Genomic DNA, 18,792 nt, shown 5'->3' with positions numbered 1-18,792 from the left:
ATATTCACTGCAGCATTATTCACAATGGCCAAGAAAAGAAAACAACCTAAATGTCCATAGATGGAAAAAAAAAACATAGATTAAAAATGTGATACATATATAAAAAACATGGCACAATGGAATGTTACTCAGCCAAAAAAAAAAAAAAAGGAGGAAATCCTGCCATTTGTGATAACATGGATGAACCGAAGGATATTGTGCTTTGTGAAATAACGCAGAGAAAGACAAATACTGTATAATCTCATTTTTTGTGTGGAATCTAAAAAATGTTGAAGTCCAGGGGCTGGGGGAAGGGAGTGATGTTGGTCAAGAGCACAATCAGTAACAAGGTGAATAAGTTCTGGAGGTCTAATGTACAGCACTGTGGCTACAGTTAGTAATATTGTACTGTATACCTGATATTTGCAAAGAGATCTTAAGCATTCCCATTACACACACACACACACACATAAATGGTAGCCATGTGAGGTGATGGATGTGTTAATTAACTTGACTGATAATACATTGTGAATAACTGCCACAAACCACCATGTTGTACATATTAACTGCATACATTTAGACCTCAATAAAATGGAGGGGGAAATAGTCGAATGATGAATTTGGAGCCAAGTTCCAGGAGGACTGATCTGATCACTGTACATGAAGTGGATTAAGGTAAAGAGTGGGCATGGGAAGATACGTCAGGAGGTATTGTGGACGTCAAGGTAAGCCGTGATGGAAGTATGGCAGACACTGGTGGTTCCCTGTGCAATCTGCATCCTCTCCTTTTCCTAACAGGGTCCTTATTTTGTTTGGAGCAGCCGCTAGGAGTGGCTGCATGACACAGCCCAGACAATGAGATGTCAGCAGAAGTTGCTGGGTGGGGCTCCTGGATAATCCCTTTAAAAACAGGAAAGACACAACGAGATTGGCTATTCAGTCTTTTACCCTTTGTCCTCCCCCTTCTTCCTGCGTGGACTCTGTAGATGCAATGCCGGAGATGGAACGTTCACTTTGTGGCCACAGAATGAAAAGCAGGAGGGCAAAAACTACTTGCTACGGATGTCTGAGAAGGGGGAGAAAAAAATATCAATTCTCTGTTGGCATTGCAAAGCCACCACACCAGCTCTAGACCACTTCCCTCCAGATGCTGTATTCCAGGAAGAACATAAAACTCCACTGGGTTAAGCTAACGAAATTTGTTTCTGTTATTATGTGCGAACAAATGCAGTTCCTAACTGACTGAGTGCTTTAAATTGGGAAATGGTGGGGCGAATGAATAGGAGAAGTCAGAGGCAAGACATATTATGGAATAAAAGAATTTATCATATTGAACATGGTGCAAAATAAAAGAGGTCAAAGGTGTCTTCAAGGTTTCAAACCAAGGCAGATGGAACACTGATGTGATTAAGAAAAAGTGGGCAATTAGCATTTATTGCTTGTCTCCTGTGTGTGCCAGACACTATGCTGGCGCTTTACATATGTTATCACAACTCACTGCTATCACCACTTTATGAGACAGAAAGAAGGAAGAAGAAAGAAGGAAAAGCAGTTGTGCTGCAAAAATGAAAATGACAACAGCCTCATTTTTTTGTTGTACAAATTGTGAGGTACTGTGACTCAGCTGGCTGAAGACACATCAAAAGGCCAACAGGTATCTAGGACTAGAATCAGGAGAATGGTCAGAATGGAGAGCAGCTTATTTAGACACTGTGCAATGAGATAAGACTGTCAAGAGAGTTTAGCAAAAGCAAATAAGAGGACCAAAAATAGGATCTTGAGAGACAGCAACCCAGTAGACAAAAAGTATTAAAAAGATACAAAGAGTAGGCTTCCAGAGAAGTAGCAGGAGTATCAGAGACTCTTACTTTCTAGAACTCAAAAAAGTTTTTCAAAGAGGGGGTGGTAAAGACTTCCAGAGAAGATGGTAGAGAAGGAGGGTCCTAGGATCACCTCAACCCATGGATACACCTAGATAATACATCAATGTAAATAACCCAAAAAATGATCTGAAGAGTGGTCGAACAGATACACCCAGCTAAATGTAGAGAAGAGGCCGCACTGAGAGGATAAGAACGGCAGAGACGTGGTTGGGAGGCAAAGAGATCCACAGGACTGTCTGTGGGAGGGAGGAATGCGACGAGCGCGTACAGACGGGCAGACCCCACACTTCAGGCACAGGGGACTCACAGGGGAAGATGAATCCCCATAGCATTTGGTTTTGAAAACCAGAGGGGTCTAACAATCAGTAGGGCTTAACACCTGGAACTTTAAAAATCAGCAACTTTGCTCTGGGAGAGCCAGGAGGGCAAGAGGGAACTGAGTCTCTGCCCTTAAAGAGACAGCACAACAAAGAACCCCGCTGAGATATAGCACAGAAGCAGCCGTTTGAAAAACACCTGGGGTATCAAGGGGGGAGATTTGTTTACTAATCTCAGAGTGTGTCCTGGAGGGACTGGAAACTTTGGGAAACTTCTTTAAAAGAACAAAAGGGAAGGGAGGCCTGGGTGGCTCAGTTGGTCAAGTGGCTGACTTCAGCTCAGGCCATGATTTCAGGGTCCTGGGATTGAGCCTCTCAGCAGCTCCAGGCTCAATAGGGACTCTGCTTCTCCCTCTCCCTCTACCCCTCCCCCTGTTCATACACTCTTTCTCTCCCTCTCTCAAATAAAATATTAAAAAAAAAAAAAAGGAACAAATGAGCAGGTACCATTCTCCCCTCCCTAAAATACAAGGACACCTGTGGGAACCAGGGCAACATGAACACTCTCCACCTAGCTTGCAAACAGCACATCCCATCTGTGGGGTCTCCTGCAGACATGACCTTTCCATCCTGGTCTGAGCAGGAGTTTTCTTACCTGCCCTTGTGGCCACAGGTCCCCTTATACTGAAAATCAGCATGGACCTTGCTGGCACAGTGCAACCTGCCCCCTCCAACCTGACCTCGGCAGGAGTCTATCCTAAGTGGTGCCACAAGCCAGGCAGGGTGCAAGCAGCCCAGATGGGCGAGCACCACTCCAAAGTGACTCCTGCTCCAGGGAGAGGGGACGATCACCACATATACACCATTTGGACTATAGCCCCAGCAGTAGGCTAGGGCCAGACGTCTGGTCTAACTACAGACCTTGCCCACCAATGAAAGTTTCTCAGTGCCCTGCAGTTTAGTGCTACTACAGCTTTGGCAAATGTCTGGTCTGACTCAACTCAAACCCAAGGTGGCCCCAGACTGGCCCACTAATACCAAAGGGACCAAACACTGCCACAACAAGCAAAGAGAACTACTGCAGACAACTGGACTAAAGGCAAGAGACAGCGAGTAAGACAAAATGAGGAGACCAAATAATACATTCCAAATGAAAGAACAGAACAAAATCACAGCAAGAGAGCTAAACAAAACAGAGATAAGTAATATACCTAACAGAAAATTTAAAATAATGCTCATAAAGAATCATTGAACTTGACTGGATGACCTCCGTGAGACCTTCAACGAAGAGATAGAAAACACTGAAAAGAACCAATTACATAGATGAAGAACTCAAAAACTAAAATAAAATATATAGATTTTATAAATATATAATTTATATATTAACATATATACTATATATACATATCTTTTGGTACACTAGAAGGAATAAAATATTAGCCTAGAACAAGCAGAAGAACAAATCAGCAACCTGGAGAACACAGTTCAGGAGAGCAATCAAGCTGAGCAGGAGAGAAAAAAATAATAATAAATGAAAATGGATTAAGGAACACAAGAACACTGTCAAGTGTAGAAACATCCAGGTTATAGGAATCCCAGAAGGAGAAGAGAGATCAAAGGTGGAAGAAAATATGGTTGAAGAAATAATAGCTGGAAATTTCCTGAATTTGGGGAAGGATACAGAAATCCACATCCAGGAGGCATGGGAAGGCCCCAACAAAATGAACCTAAGGAAGTCCACATCAAGACACATAGTAATTAAAATGGCAAAAAGTAATAATGAAGAGAATCTTAAAAGCAGCAAGAGAAATGAAAACAGTTATATCCAAAGGAATCCCTATAAAGCTATCAGCTAATTTTTTAGCAGCAATTCTGAAAGCCAGAGGCATATATTCAAAGAGTTGAAAGAAGAAAACCCTGCATTCAAGAGAACTCTGTGCAGCAAGGCTATCATTTAGGATATAGAGAGAGTTTTCCAGACAAACAAAAGCTAATGGAATTCATCACCACTAAATCAGCCCTGCATGAAATGTTAAAGGGAACTCTTCCAATGAAAAGGAGAAACCATAAGTAGGATTTTTAAAAAGAAGGAAGCACAAAAGCAGTAAAATTAAGCATATCTATACAAATTAGTTAAGGGATTAAAAAAATAAAAGGATGTTAAATAGGATACCATACACCTAATCATGGAGGGGAGAGGAGCAAAAATTTAGTGCTTTTATTTTTTTTAAATTTTATTTATTTATTTGACAGACAGATCACAAGTAGGCAGAGAGGCAGACAGAGAGAGAGAAGGGAGGATGCAGGCTCCCTGCTGAGCAGAGAGCCCGATGCGGGGCTCGATCCCAGGACCCTTTAACCCACTGAGCCACCCAGGCGCCCCCAAAATTTAGTGCTTTTAGAATGGGTTCAAACTTAAGTGAACATCAGCTTAATATAGAGTGCTACCTGCAGATGCTATATGCAATCCTAATGGTAGCCGCAAATCAAAAACTGGTAACAGATATACAAAAAATGAAGAGACATGAATTCAAGTATATCACTAAAGAAAGCCAGCAAACCAGGAGAGCAGAGCACAAGAGAAGAAAGGACAGAGATGAAATACGAACACAGTCATAAAACAGGAACAGAATGGCAATAAGCACATATCCATCAGCAATCACTTTGAATGTAAATGGAATGCTCCAATCAAAAGACATGATGGAATGGACAGAAAAGCAAGACCCAGTGGTGCCTGGGTGGTTCAGTCAGTTAAGTGTCCTACTCTTGATCTCAGCTCAGGTCTTGATTTCAGGGTCGTGAGTTCAGGCCCCACAGTGGGCTCCATCCTGGGCATGGAGCCTACTTAAAAAAATTAAAAAAAAAAAAAACAAAAAGCAAGATCCATCTATATATTACGCTGGCTATAAGAGGCTCATTTCAGATCTAAAGACACATGCAAATTTAGTGAAGGGATGGAAAAGCATTTCTCATCCAAATGGCAGTGAAAAGAAAGCCAAGGTAGCAATACTTATATCAGACAAAATAGACTTTATTATTTTTTAAGATTTGTTTGAGAGAGAGTGTACAAGCAGGGAGAAGGGCAAAGGGAGAGGGTAGAAGTCTCCTTGCTGAGTGGTGGAGGCTGATATATGGCTCAATTTCACGACCCTGAGGTTACTTCACAACCCTGAGCCAAAACCAAGAGTGGGACGCTTAACCAGCTGAGCCACCAGGTGCCCCAGAAAAAACAGACTTTAAAACAAAGGCTGTAAGAGGAGACAAAGAAGGACACTATATAAAGGGAATACTCCAACAAGAAGATATAGCAATTATAAATATTTATGTACCCAACATAACATAACACAGTTAAAACAAACATAAAGGAAGTAAACAATAGTAATGCAATAATAGTAAGGGACTTTAACACCCCACTGACATCAACAGATAGATCATCCAAACAGAAAATCAACAAAGAAATAGTGGCTTTGGGGACGCCTGGGTGGCTCAGTTGGTTGGACGACTGCCTTCGGCTCAGGACATGATCCTGGAGTCCTGGGATGGAGTCCCGCATTGGGCTCCCAACTCCCCGGGGAGTCTGCTTCTCCCTCTGACCTTTTCCTCACTCATGGTCTCTCTCATTGCCTCTCTCTCAAATAAATAAATAAAATCTTAAAAAAAAAAAAAGAAAGAAATAGTGGCTTTGAATGACACACTCGAACAGATGGACTGAAGAGATACTCTCAGAACATTCCATCCTAAAACAGATTACACATTCTTTTTGAGTGCATATGGAATGTTCTCCAGAGAGACTATATGTTTGGCCACAAAACAAGTGTCAACAAATTCAAAAAGACTGAAGTCATACCATGCATCTTCTCTGACCACAATACTGTAAAACTAGAAATCAACCACAAGAAAAAAAAATCTGAAAAGAACACAAATACGTGGAGGTTAAATAACATGCAACTAAACAATGACTAGGTCAACCAAGAAATCAAAGAGCAAATAAAAAATACATAAAGATGAATGAAAATGAAAACACAATGGTCTAAAATCTTTGGGATGTAGCATAAGCAGTTCTAAGAAAGAACTTTATAGCAATACAGGCCTACTCAAGAAGCAAGAGAAATCTCAAATAAAGAAACTAACTTTAAATCTAAAGAAACCAGAAAAAAGAACAAAACTCCAAACCAATAAAAGGAAATAATAAGATTAGGGCAGAAATGAACTAGAATGGTACAATGAAACCAGGAACTGGTTCTTTGAAAAGATCAACAAAATTGATAAACCTTTAGCCAGACTCAATTAAAAAAAAAAAAAAAAAGGACGTGGACCCCACAGAAATTCAAAGGACTATAAAGGCGTCTAATTTTTTTATAATATTCTAACAAATCAAACAACCTAGAAGAAATAGATAAATTCCTAGAAATATATAACCTCCCAAAATTGAATCAAGAAGTAAAAATTTGAACAGACTGATTGCCAACAATAAAATTGAATCAGTAACCAAAAAACCCTCAACAAAGAAAAGTCCAGGACCAGATGGCTTCACATGAATTCTACCAATTTTTTTTTTTTTTTTTTAAAGAGAGGGTGGTGGGGGCGCCTGGGTGGCTCAGCGGGTTAAAGCCTCTGCCTTCGTCTCAGGTCATGATCCCAGGGTCCTGGGATCAAGTCCCACATCAGGCTCCTTGTTCAGTGGGGAGCCTGTTTCTCTCTCGGCCTGCTGCTTTTCCTGCTTGTACTTTCTCTCTCTCTCTCTCTCAATCTCTTTCTCTGACAAATTAATAGGTAAAATCTTCAAAGAAAAAAAAAATAGAGGAGCAAGGAAAGCTTCCAAATTCATTCCATAAGGCCAGCATTACTCTGATACCAATACCAGATAAAAACATTACAAAAAAAGAGAGAGGGAGAGAAAACTACAAGCCAATATCTCTGATGAGCACAGATGCAAAATTCCTCAAAAAAGTATTAGGAAACCAAATCCAACAAAACATTAAAAAAAAAAAAATCATTCACCATGATCAAGTGGAATTTATTCCCAGGATGCAAGCGTGGCTCAATATTCACAAATCAATGTGATACATCACATCAATAAGAGAAAAGGATAAAAACCATATGATTATTTCAATATATGCAATAAAAACATTTGACCAAGTACAATATCCATTCACGATAAAAACCCTCAACATCTCTACATCTAATATCTACATCTAATATCATACTCAGTGGTAAAAAACAGAGCTTTTCCCCTAAGATGAAGAATAAGACAAGAATTGTCCACTCTCACCACTTTTATTCAACATGGTACTGGAAGTGCTAGCCATAGCAATTAGACAAAAGAAAGGAATAAAAGGCATTCAAATTGGTAAGGAAGAAGTTAAACTGTCACATTTGCAGATGACAGGATACTACTTATAGAAAACCCTAAAGGCTCCACAAAAAAAACTACTAGAACTGATACAGAATTCAGTAAGGTCATAGGATACAAAAGTCAATAGACAAATGGTGATTAACACCCAGTAATGTACAGAATAGTTGAGTATATTATACACCTGAAACTAGCAAAACACCATATGCTAAAATTTTTTAAGAAAAGTCTTAGAATAAATAAAGGGGGGGGGCGATAGTAAAAAGTGACTTACATGTAGATCAAGAAAGGCTAAACACTAGACCAGGGACTTGGCAAACTATAATAGTTCAAAATCAACCTGCTGCCTGTTCTAAAGAAAGTTTAATTGTCATTCAGCCACACCTTCATTTACACATTGCCTATGACTGCTGCTTTCACCCTGGAAGGGCAGAGTTGAGAGGTTCCAACAGAGATGGTATGGCCTACAAAGCCTAAACTATTTACTACCCGTCTCCTTACTAACACTATGAGCTCCCTACACGCTCATATATTTGCTTGAGCAAATATAAATATAAATACACACACACACACACACACACACACACACACATATATATATATATATATATATGAATGATGAATGATAAGGTCTGGCACAAGCCACAAGCTCATATATCTGTTGAATTAATGAAAAAATGACAAGAGACCATTTAAATCCGGAAGTGATCGATGACCTTCAAGAAAGCAGTTTATGAAGCATGGATGCTGAAGCAGTCAGAAAGGAGGTGGTTACAGACCCAAAACAGAATAATTAAATCTGGAGAAATGGGAGCTACTTATCTTTGATAAGAAGGTAAAGAAAGAGGAGTAATAGTTCGGGAATTCTCTAAGGTGAAGACTGAGAAAATTGAAGGAACTTACCTTGGATCATTTGGTCTCATATTTGAGACCAACTGCAAATTGAATATGGAAGAGCTTGGGGCATAAAGAAAACAGAAAAAAAATGAGAACATTTGGGAATGTCTGTATGGGAAAAGTGACTAAAACTGAAAAAGGATGAAAAAGCTCACTGAGCAGGGGAGAGGCCTCCTCTTGAAAATGACAGCACAAAAGGGGATGCTGGTTAAGCAAGGATATAGGAATACATGGGGCTTTCGTGTAGAGGTGTGGACTTATGAGCATTTGTCTTTTTGTAAGTCTGAGGTCCACATACTGCAACAAGGACCCAAAACCCAAAAGGAACTTCAGATACTGTCAATAATCAATTACCTGTGCACTTTTTAATTTTCTGGCTCAGAGAAAGAAAATGGCTAACTCCAAATATTATCATCCTCTGATTGACACTTGACAAAAGAAGTATTCAGGTCTGACAAGTACTCAAGATCCCCTTTCATGATTCTTAGCAATGATTCATCAAATAACGGATCTGCATCTCCTTGGAGCAGGTTCTTGATCAGATGGGAGGAGTTAGGAACCAAAGTCAGAATGGCTAGAAGACATGGAAGGTGTGGCAGTGGGATTCATACTACCTTCAGGCATTTTCCCTCACTATCTGACCCATCTCGAGAGAAGGGAGGGAAGAAGAGGGTCAAAACAGGGATGGCGATGGACCACTTAACCCAGAACTTGAATCTCTCTTTATTTTTATCGGCATCTTAACCTGAGTGCCACACGTGTCTTTTCGTCATTACTAAATGAGGAAAAAGAAAAAGACTCTATTGGTGGTATGCCAAGGCAAAAAGCTTTCCAGTGTTGCTGGTATTTGCATAGACATAGGGAAATTACAGAAAAATACTTTTGAGAAGCACGTGAATTAGATATATGACCGTGAATCTTCCTTTGGCCCTTAAGGCTGCCCAGTCACCAAACCATGCTTCTCTGGAACATGCACCTCCCACTTTTCTAGACAGCTGCCATATTCCATTAGGCCTGTGACATTTGTTTCACATCTTTTATATGTCTGGAAGTAGGAGGCATTTTTAAATTAATGGTGAAGGTCACTTATAATTGACAATTTCTTAGTAGATAAAATAATGGTATGCATTTATTTCCATTTTATTTTTATATTTTATTGACATAGTCAGTAGAATGGTACGAATCACAACTCTTCCTCTCTCCTGAAACCTCCAACATGTCCCCGTCCTTATTCTTCTTATGGCACTAGGACTCTGAAAACAAAACACCCAGAAGGGCCCCTCAACCATACCTACCCACCTCCCAGGAGCTGCACACACACACTCCATCTTCCTGCTTGTTGTCATAGATCAAGGTTTCCAAGAGTAATTCCAGGACTCCTGGAGGCTCCTGAGATCCATTTGGGATCTGTGAGGTCAAAACTATTCTCATAGTAATACTAAACAAGTATTATCTGCTTTTTAACTTTTAGTTTTCTCACAAATGCACAATGGAGTTTTCCAAAGGCTATATGATGAATGATATCACAGCAATCTGAATACAGGCAGAAGAAAATCCAGCTGTCTTCTATTAATAAAGTCAGATATTAAAGAGACTTGCAGAAATATAAAACTTGTAGAAAATGACATTCCTTTTTTTTTCATTTGGAAAATATAGTTTTTTTTTAAATAAAATGCTGTTATTTGTGTTAACATGGAATGGGTTTATTATTTTTTAAAACAAATTATTGAATATTTTTAATTTCTCAGATATAGTTTTCATTATGGTAAATATCGGTAGATATAAACCACACACAAAAAAAACTTTTTGTGGTCCTAATTTTTAGGAGTATACAGGTGCTCTGAGACCAAAAAGTTTGAGAGTGACTGCCAGAGATGAATGCTTGGTGCTTCTATCTTAAAGCCCATTCCCCCACCAGGTTCCTTGTCCCATCTCTCACACATACTCCACAAAACTCCCCTCTTACACGTTTGTCAATTTCCCTCTCAGCACAATCATTCCCACGTACGTATAAACATGCTGTTGTTCATTTTATCTTAAAAATAAGCAAAAACTTCTCCTGTTCCTCTGTCAGCTACTGCCCATGTTTCTTCCGCTTTGCACAAAAAATTCCTCAAAAAAGTTGTCTATACTTCTGGTCTCAAATTCCTCTCCTCCCATTCATTTTTTTTTCTCTTTAATTTTATTTCTGCAGAGTTGACACACAGTTTCAGGTGCACAACATAGTGGTCATCAAGTTTATACCTTATGTTGTGCTCACCACAAGTAGCTGCCATCCTCCCACTCTTAAATCCCTTCCCATTGGATTTTCCTGCCCATTCCATTCCACTGAAATGGAGGGAATCCCACTTGGATCCCCCTACGCTGCTAAATCCCCATTTGACACAATGAATCCTTCTGTCTTCGTTGACATACAGGCAGCTGTCCCTTTGCAAGGCTCTGATAAGTGGGAATTTCAGTTAACACTGTTAAATAACCCAGTCCCTCAAGGACATGGTTCAACTTTCAGTTACATTTATTAACTGTGAGGGATTGCAGGAAGCATCGACTCCCTGTCCGCCTGGTCAGTGCACCGACCACCAAGTAAACAACTCATGCACATTGATCTCCGACAATCATCTCATTTGTTTCAAGTCTGTCAGTGACTGGCTTCTGGTTATCTGTTTTTTAGCTCAGAGCTAGACCCCAGAGTATATTTGAAATACATCACTGAGAGAGGAAATTGGCAAAGAAAAGTGAAAGTGAAGCAAAGACACAAAAATGCTAACACTGGATGTAGAAGTTGAATCTAACATAATGGAGGTACAGAAGTAGCTGACTGGGAAGGAGGACACCACCACCAGAGGGGAGAGCACTCAGCTAGGAGAAGGGCGACTTAGGGCCTGAATGAGGACAATGGGTGCATGGAAAGGACAAGCATCTCCCAGATGCAGAGAGAAACTTCACATTAAAAGAACTCTCAGAAGTTATTAAAGGAATGCAAGGAGATATTTCACAACATAGAAAGCAAAAATAATAAAATGTTGAAAGCTGATCCAAAATTAGAAAGGAATATGCCAATTTGCCAAGGCCTAGAAAAGATATTTGCTCTGGTTATGTGACAAGAATGAGGCAAGCCCTCTTTAACCTTGTCTCAGCAAGTTTATCTTACAAAGAAGTAAAACACTTTAATTCTTGATGTTGCCAGTGTTTTATTTATTTTTTTAGACTTATCTTAGAGCAAGCGTGCATGCAAGTAGGGGAAGGGGCAGAGGGACAGGAAGAGAGAATCTCAAGCAGACTCTCTGCAGGAGTGCGTAGTCCGACGAGGGGCTCGATCTCATACCCCTGAGATCACGACCTGAGCCGAAACCAAGAGTTGCTTGCTCAACTGAGAGCCACTCAGGTGTCCCGCCTTTGTTTTAAATTACAGTGTACTAAATAAAAATTAGTTTTACTGTTTTTTCACTTCCTTATACATATAGAACCATCAGAGTTTTTAATGTTTTGACAGAAATTTTTAAAGGTTGCAGAACAGTAAATTTTCCTGTCGATTATTAAGATTGGCATGGTTGCTTTTAGAGTTCGGAGCCCCACGCAGAGGGAAGATGGCTTGCACTTCCCTCACCTGACTTCCAGGCCATCACACCCACTTGGTTTTCTTCCTGCCTCACGAGCTGACTTCCCAGTCTCCCCTCTCAGCACTTACTGTGGGAGGACATCAGCCCGGTCCTGGGAGCTTTTCTACTTGCACTGCTCCCTCAGAGATTTCACCCGGTCCTGTGGCTTGAAACTTCATCTATATGCCAACAACTTCCACATTTACATTCCCAGCCCAGACCTCCTGCCTGAAAGCCAGATTTCTATATCTGATGGCCTCCTTGATATCTCCACCTGGATATGCAATAGATACCTTAAACCCAGGATACTGTTAGAAGAGGGAAGGGGATCAGCAAAGTACCCTCGATAATGGAAAGGCACTTTAAGACTGAAAACCAAAGCAAGCCACTCCAGCCATTTACGCAGTTTCTTTCAGGGTAACTTACAGGAGGGATTGGGGAGACGGAGCCAGATGGGATGAGCCAGGCAGCACTGGGCTGTTCTCTGCCCTTCTTCTCCACCCAGTCAGGACTTCAATCCCCAGCTTTTATGGAGCAAGGGGCATGGTGGTGAGGTCACAGAGCAGCTATCTAAAGTGGCACCATTTGTGCACCAAAGGATCTCTACTAATTCCATAAAGTGAGGCCTTCTGTGGGCCAGCCATCTGACTCGTTACCTAAAGTGGGGCCTTCTGTGGGCCAGCCATCTCTACTAGCTACCTAAAGTGGGGCCTTCTGTTCACTACTTTAGGGAAGACCAGAACAAGCCACCTGCAATCGCATCAGGGCAGACATTAACCTCCATGGGGCTAGGAACACATAGCCCTGAGAGGGGGTATGTTGCATGGGCATGAACAAGATAGACGGCCAAAGATGGAGTCAGTGTGGTCAGCACTCCTACAATAACCAAAACCGAAACCCTTCCCACAACCAAAAAAACCCTCCTCTACTACCCACAATGCGCATCTTCCCCATCTCAGTTGATGGCAACTCCTTCCTTCCAGTTGCTCAGGACAAAAACCTTAGTCATTCATAATGACTGTCTTATATCATCTCTACAATCTGTCTCAAGTTCTATGGGCTCTACCTTCAAAATACATCTAGAATCAGACTTTTCTCCATGTTCCCTGGTCCACACACCCTCATCTCTTGCCTGGAGTACTATAGCATGGTCCTAACTTGTCTCCCTCCTGATCTAGTCTCTGCACAGCAGCCAGCTGAGTTCTTGTAAAACGCATGCCAAATCTTGCCATTCCTCTCCTGCGAACCCCCACAGAGGCTCTCCATTTTACTCAGAGAAAAGTCAACATCTTTCCAAAGACCCAGTGGGTCCTAGAGGATCTAGCTCCATCTTACGGGGCTATGGTCTAATCCCACCTCCTCCTCTTCCTCTCACTCCCTCACTCTTGCAGCTCTTACCAGCCTGCTGCTTTCCAGAACTCTGAGCAGGATGGGGCTTCACACTCACCAGTCCCTATTCCTGGAAAGCTCTTCCTCCAAATAGCCACATGCCTGACTCCTTTTCTTTCAAGTGTTTGCTCACTGTCACCTTCTCAAGGTATACCCGGCTCCCCACATCAACTGTTACCTACCATCACCCTCCAGAAATCCTTATCACTCTTATCGTTCTCCACTTTCCATAGCATTCATCCCCTCATGTACTGTATGATTTACTTGTGTTCTTTATTGGTTGTCTCCCTCTCCTACCGCTTAGGAGGTCAACTCCATGAGAGCAGCAACTTCTTGTCTATTCTGTTGACTGATGAAAGCCCAAGGGCCTAGTGATAGTATCGGATATATATTATGCATTCAATAATTATTTGCTAGATAAATGAAGTTGAAAAAGTTCTATGTTACTAGTTATTAAAATGGACCCAGAGAAGCTTCTGTGTATGTGTAATAACTCCCATTTGGTGAGGGAAATCTGAAATTTAAAATGTGGTTACCTGTTCATTTTATCAAGAACTATTTCCTAAATACCTTGTAAGAATCAAAGCCAAACTGGACCTTAGATGGTCAAACATACTTTTCTAATTCTGTCGCAGGAGCTTCTTGCTTTTGAAGACGGTTCTGGATGGACAAGAGTGCTTCTGGTGAATACTGGGCAGCATTACTCTCCATGTACTTCAAAACATAGTCGTCTGTGTCAAGGATGACGAACCGGTGGCCAAACACTGGGGAGAGGGTAGAAATACACTTCGCTTGGTTATGGTTCTAATCCGCTGTTAGGGGTAAAACAGGACTGATCTTCCAATGACAAGGTCACAGATAGGCATCTGTGACCTAGATGAATGAACTTTCCATAGCTCTCTAAACAAATATGCAGTAGTTTGCTCAGTGTTCAGGAAGCTTGGGGTCTACACCTATGGCTCACAAACGTGACCAACTTACAGTTTAACTGACACATAAGGAGATCAAGACACTGTTTCACATATACAAGAATATTAGTTCAGGTGGAATGCAGTCTAACTCTCTCTTACAAGTTAAAAGAATTAAATTCCCACTATGAAGAACCCATTCACTTGGCCGGTAGGAAAGGCTAAGCTGTGCTTACACCTACCTTCAATCACAGCACCAATGTAGAAGTCAGTCGGGCCATAGTAGATGGGGTTTTCCGTGGTCGAGGATGGTTTAAGAACTTTAGTTCTGCCAAGGTACTTGCCCCCAATGATGCCAGAATTGCGGACGGGTGGCTCAAAGATACTGATCATGTCACTGGCAAGAAAATAAGAGAAGACAAATTGGCGGCCTTTGTCTTCTGGGATGGGAGATTCCTAGGCAGGAGAAGAAAGGAAGTTATTATGAAGGTACAAGATGTTCAAACTTAAGTGTCTACAGGACTAGGTATCAAATATAAACCAAAAAAGGCCTCCTGGGTGGCTCAGTTGGTTAAGCATCTGTCTTTGACTCAGGTCATGATCCTGGGGTCCTGGGATCAAGCCCCACATTAGACTCCCTGCTCAGCGGGAAGCCTGCTTCTTCCTCTCCCTTGCCTGCCACTCCCCCTGCTTGTGCTCTCTCTCTCTTTCTCTCTCTGTCAAATAAAAAAAATAAATAAAATCTATTAAAAATAATAAAATATAATATAAACCAAATATACAAAGTATAATGTAAGGGAACAGTACTGGGTGGGGGTTTGGGAGACTGTGGTGGCCTGGAAAGGACATGCCTCATCTAAAGGAGGCTACCTCAACTCAACTCTGACTGGTTGCTGTCTTGTGCACATGTAAGCCCAATGTTGGGGATCTTCCCATTTCTCAAGGGAAGACAGAAAACTGGTATTGTATGCAAGTGATGAATCACGAAATTCTATACCTGAAACTAATATTACACTGTGTATTAACTAACTGGAATCTAAGCAAAAACCTGGAAAAAAAAACCCACCCTGATTTTAAAATGTTGATCTGAACTCTTTTAAAGTCCTGTGTGCACCAAACAAAACATGTGGGCTACATTCTGCCCACAGGCTGCCCACAGTTTCAGACCTCTTGGCTGACATGTTCAGTTTCACAGACACTAAGATGATTATGTAAGTTTAGTTCTTTAAACAAATCCATTTTTATATACAATTTTTAAAAGAAAATTTAAGAAAAAAGAATGAGCAGTACAATGTCGTAGAGTTGAAATTGATTCTGAGAAACTGTCTTGTAGATAAGACTGTTCCTACATAAATCACTGAGAGTGATCACATAACCCTAAGAAACCAATTCCAGATTGAACAAGTCTAAATACAGACATGCTTATTCTTGACTAAAGTCTCCTCAAATTGCAACTTCAGCACATATCTTTTCATTTACAACATGGAATTTCTTGTATAATAATTTGTTTATCAAAGAAAGTCACTGGGTTTCCTCTTAATCAAATAATTTCCTCATACCATTCCCTAATCTAACAGTCTCCAAACTTTCTTGATTATTCTAACAATAAAAAATTGTTTAGCAAACATCCACAATATAGTTAATGAAAATCAAATCACATCACTCCTCTGCTCTCAAACCTCCAGAGGATTCTCGTCACACTGAATAAAATATGAAATTCTGAGCACAGAGGCGGGCAGGGCTGTACCAAGGCGTGGAAAGGGAGGGACAATGGTTCACCCTGGCAGGAGTATTTTAAAAGTTAAAAAAAAATTCTTTATGTTTTTATTTAGAACTAAGTGTAAAGTTGCATGAACAATAAGAGAACTTTCATATACTCCTCACAACTTAGCATCTGACATAGTCACTGTACAATTACCAGACCCAGAGTAATGGTACCACAGGAATGGTAAATGGTAATGGCATAATAGTATTAAATAAATCACAGTTCTTATTCAAATTTTACCTGTTTTTCACTTATGTTTTTTTGCCTTAGGATCCTACACAGGATCTCACATTGTGTTAAGTTGTTCTTTCTCTTTGATCTCCTCTAATCTGTGACAGTTCCTCATTCTGTCCCTGTCCTTTCATGACCTTGACACTTTTGAAGAATAATGTTGAATGTCCCTTGTGCATCTCATTTTTACATCTTTGGCAAAAATACCACAGAAAAAAAATTTCTTGTTGTTCTCAAAGTACACCAAGGAGTTCATGATATTGATGGATCTCATTGGTGATGTTGACCTTGGTCATGTGGGTAGAAGATAAATTCTGGGTTTCTCCCTTTTAAAATTACCACCTTCCCCTTTGTAGTTGATAAATATCTTAAGAAACACACGTTGAAATGATGAAAATCCTGTTTCTCCTCAAATGTTTTCCAGTACTTTTAGCGTCCACTGATGGATCTTCTCTGCAACAATTATTGCTGTGGAGGGTACTTAACAGTAATTTGTTATCGCCTTCCTCTCCTCCACATTTAGTAACTGAAATTCTACCATTCGGAGGCATGGTCTCTTTGAGGATGGGTATTGTGTTGCCGATATTTAGAATTACAGGCACACAATGAGAGTAAGAATCAGATCAACTTTGGGGTTTATCTTTAAATCGTCTGCAGACCTGTTACCTACACTCCTTGTTACCTGCACCATGGGTGACTACTCCCACTGCTCTAGCCCGCTGGCCCTGTTAGGCAACCGGCTGCAAAGCTGTGAGTGGGTGCCTAATCCCATCTTCCTTCCTGTCTCTGCCCTCCATTCCCTGTGCACCACCCCTGCATGAATCGCAGTTCCCGCAGACATGCAGCTGACTGGCCCCCTCAGTCCTTCATTCTGGTCTCCACTCAGTTGTGTGCCCTCTCGCCTCCATTTGCCTTATTTTCCCATTAAGTGAGCCCCTCACCACCACTCTATCTCCTGCTTTACTTTGTACAGCATGTTTACCGCTTATTCTTTGATGATGTGTTTACTCGACCCGAATATCCTCAACTGGAATGTAAGCTCTGCAAGGCCAGAGATTGGTCTGTCTTGTTTTCCACTGTACCCTCAATGCCCAGAACTATGCCAAGCCCAAAGTCGTTCTGTAATATTTAAGTGAATGATGAATAATTCAACATCTATTCTTCTACATACACATGTTCTATGCCCTACAAAGTCCATATAAAAATATCAGGAACTATAAAATAGGTGCATTCCTGATAAATTATAACCAGAGGCTGGAATATTTTCTTCACAGCATCCATGGAGTATAAGCTATCTGCAGGCTTCTTGGGAGGCCAAGCCTGCTGCTGTGGAGACCACTGTTCAAGTCACGTTCTTACATTCTTCTCGAGCTTCCCCCAATCCCTCCACTGGCACTCCACCCTGAGGCCCAGATTTGTCACTAGCCATATTTTCACCTAGGCCCCAACCCCCTGTCTGGGCTTAGCATATTTTATTCTATATATATATACTTTTTACTGTGAACTATAACACACATAAAGGAAAACTGCAAAAAACCAAAATGTACAGTTCAAAGAATTTTCATTAAGTGAACACTCGTGGAACCACCGCCCAGGTCAAGAAACAGAATGCTGACAGAACCTAGAAAGTCCTCCCAACTGAGAGAATTTGTTAATAATGTAAAAATATTCATTAATCAGAATTTTTATGGTATGGAGTACACTAGTTGGCCTAGAGTTTGCTAGAACTCCCTTTTTATTTAAAGCTTTGTTTAAGATATTCCTAAAATATAGTAGTCAACTATGTCTTGATTTAATATTTATTTTTCCAAATATATGCACACAGTTTGAAAAATCACTTGGCCCATCTCCTACACTTCCAATTCCTATTCCCAGAAGTAACTTATTTCAATTTCTATTTATATCCGTGTTTCTAAATAAAATGCTGATATTCCTATTTTTGTATATTTTCCATTTTTAAAGATATTACCCTTCAAATTCCTATCAGTAATTCTCCTCGGGTAACTCAGCCAATGAGTAGAATATTCAGGATTTAAATTTATGTCTGTTTCCAAACCCATGCTCTTAATCCACTAGCCATATGACCTCTCAAAGGCAGTATCTATTAAATTGGTGGAATTCCATTACATTTAAGAAATATAAAATATATCAAGCTAGATATCACAAGTAATAATAAAAAGTAGTAAGATATGGGCCCTACCCTCAAGGAAATCACAGTACACTCGATTGCACACAAGTACACAAATAATTTGACTCTGTCAGGCTTTCATAATTACTTAATAAAAAAGGCAAGAAGGTCAGTAAAAATTTGAGGGTAGTAGGGAGAGATTACTGGTCTAAGAATGAGGTTTACAGGAGCTAGGACTAGACCTAGGTCTTGGATCAGGGCACTACCACTAATACTCTCTAACCTGCCCGAAGGCTGGGGACTGGGTCTCCTGGCTGTTTAAATAACACACAACTCTGACACC

General features: G+C 40.6%; 1 protein-coding gene across 1 annotated transcript in view; it reads right to left on the bottom strand.

Annotated features, from left to right (window-relative positions):
- EFHC1 (EF-hand domain containing 1) overlaps window positions 1–18,792 on the bottom strand; it is a 58,798-nt gene that overhangs the window by 8,983 nt on the left and 31,023 nt on the right. The window contains exons 8-9 of the mRNA XM_080806863.1: window positions 14,568–14,781; window positions 14,034–14,181 (exon numbers count right to left, since the gene is read on the bottom strand). Coding sequence (XP_080662989.1) covers window positions 14,034–14,181; window positions 14,568–14,781 — 362 coding nt within the window. The remainder of the gene's footprint in view (window positions 1–14,033; window positions 14,182–14,567; window positions 14,782–18,792) is intronic.

Source organism: Martes martes (genome assembly GCF_963455335.1).
Source record: "Martes martes genome assembly, chromosome: 6".
Taxonomy (NCBI): Eukaryota; Metazoa; Chordata; class Mammalia; order Carnivora; family Mustelidae; genus Martes; species Martes martes.
The sequence above is the reverse complement of the archived record's forward strand: the minus strand, read 5'-3'. Positions and strand labels throughout refer to the sequence as shown.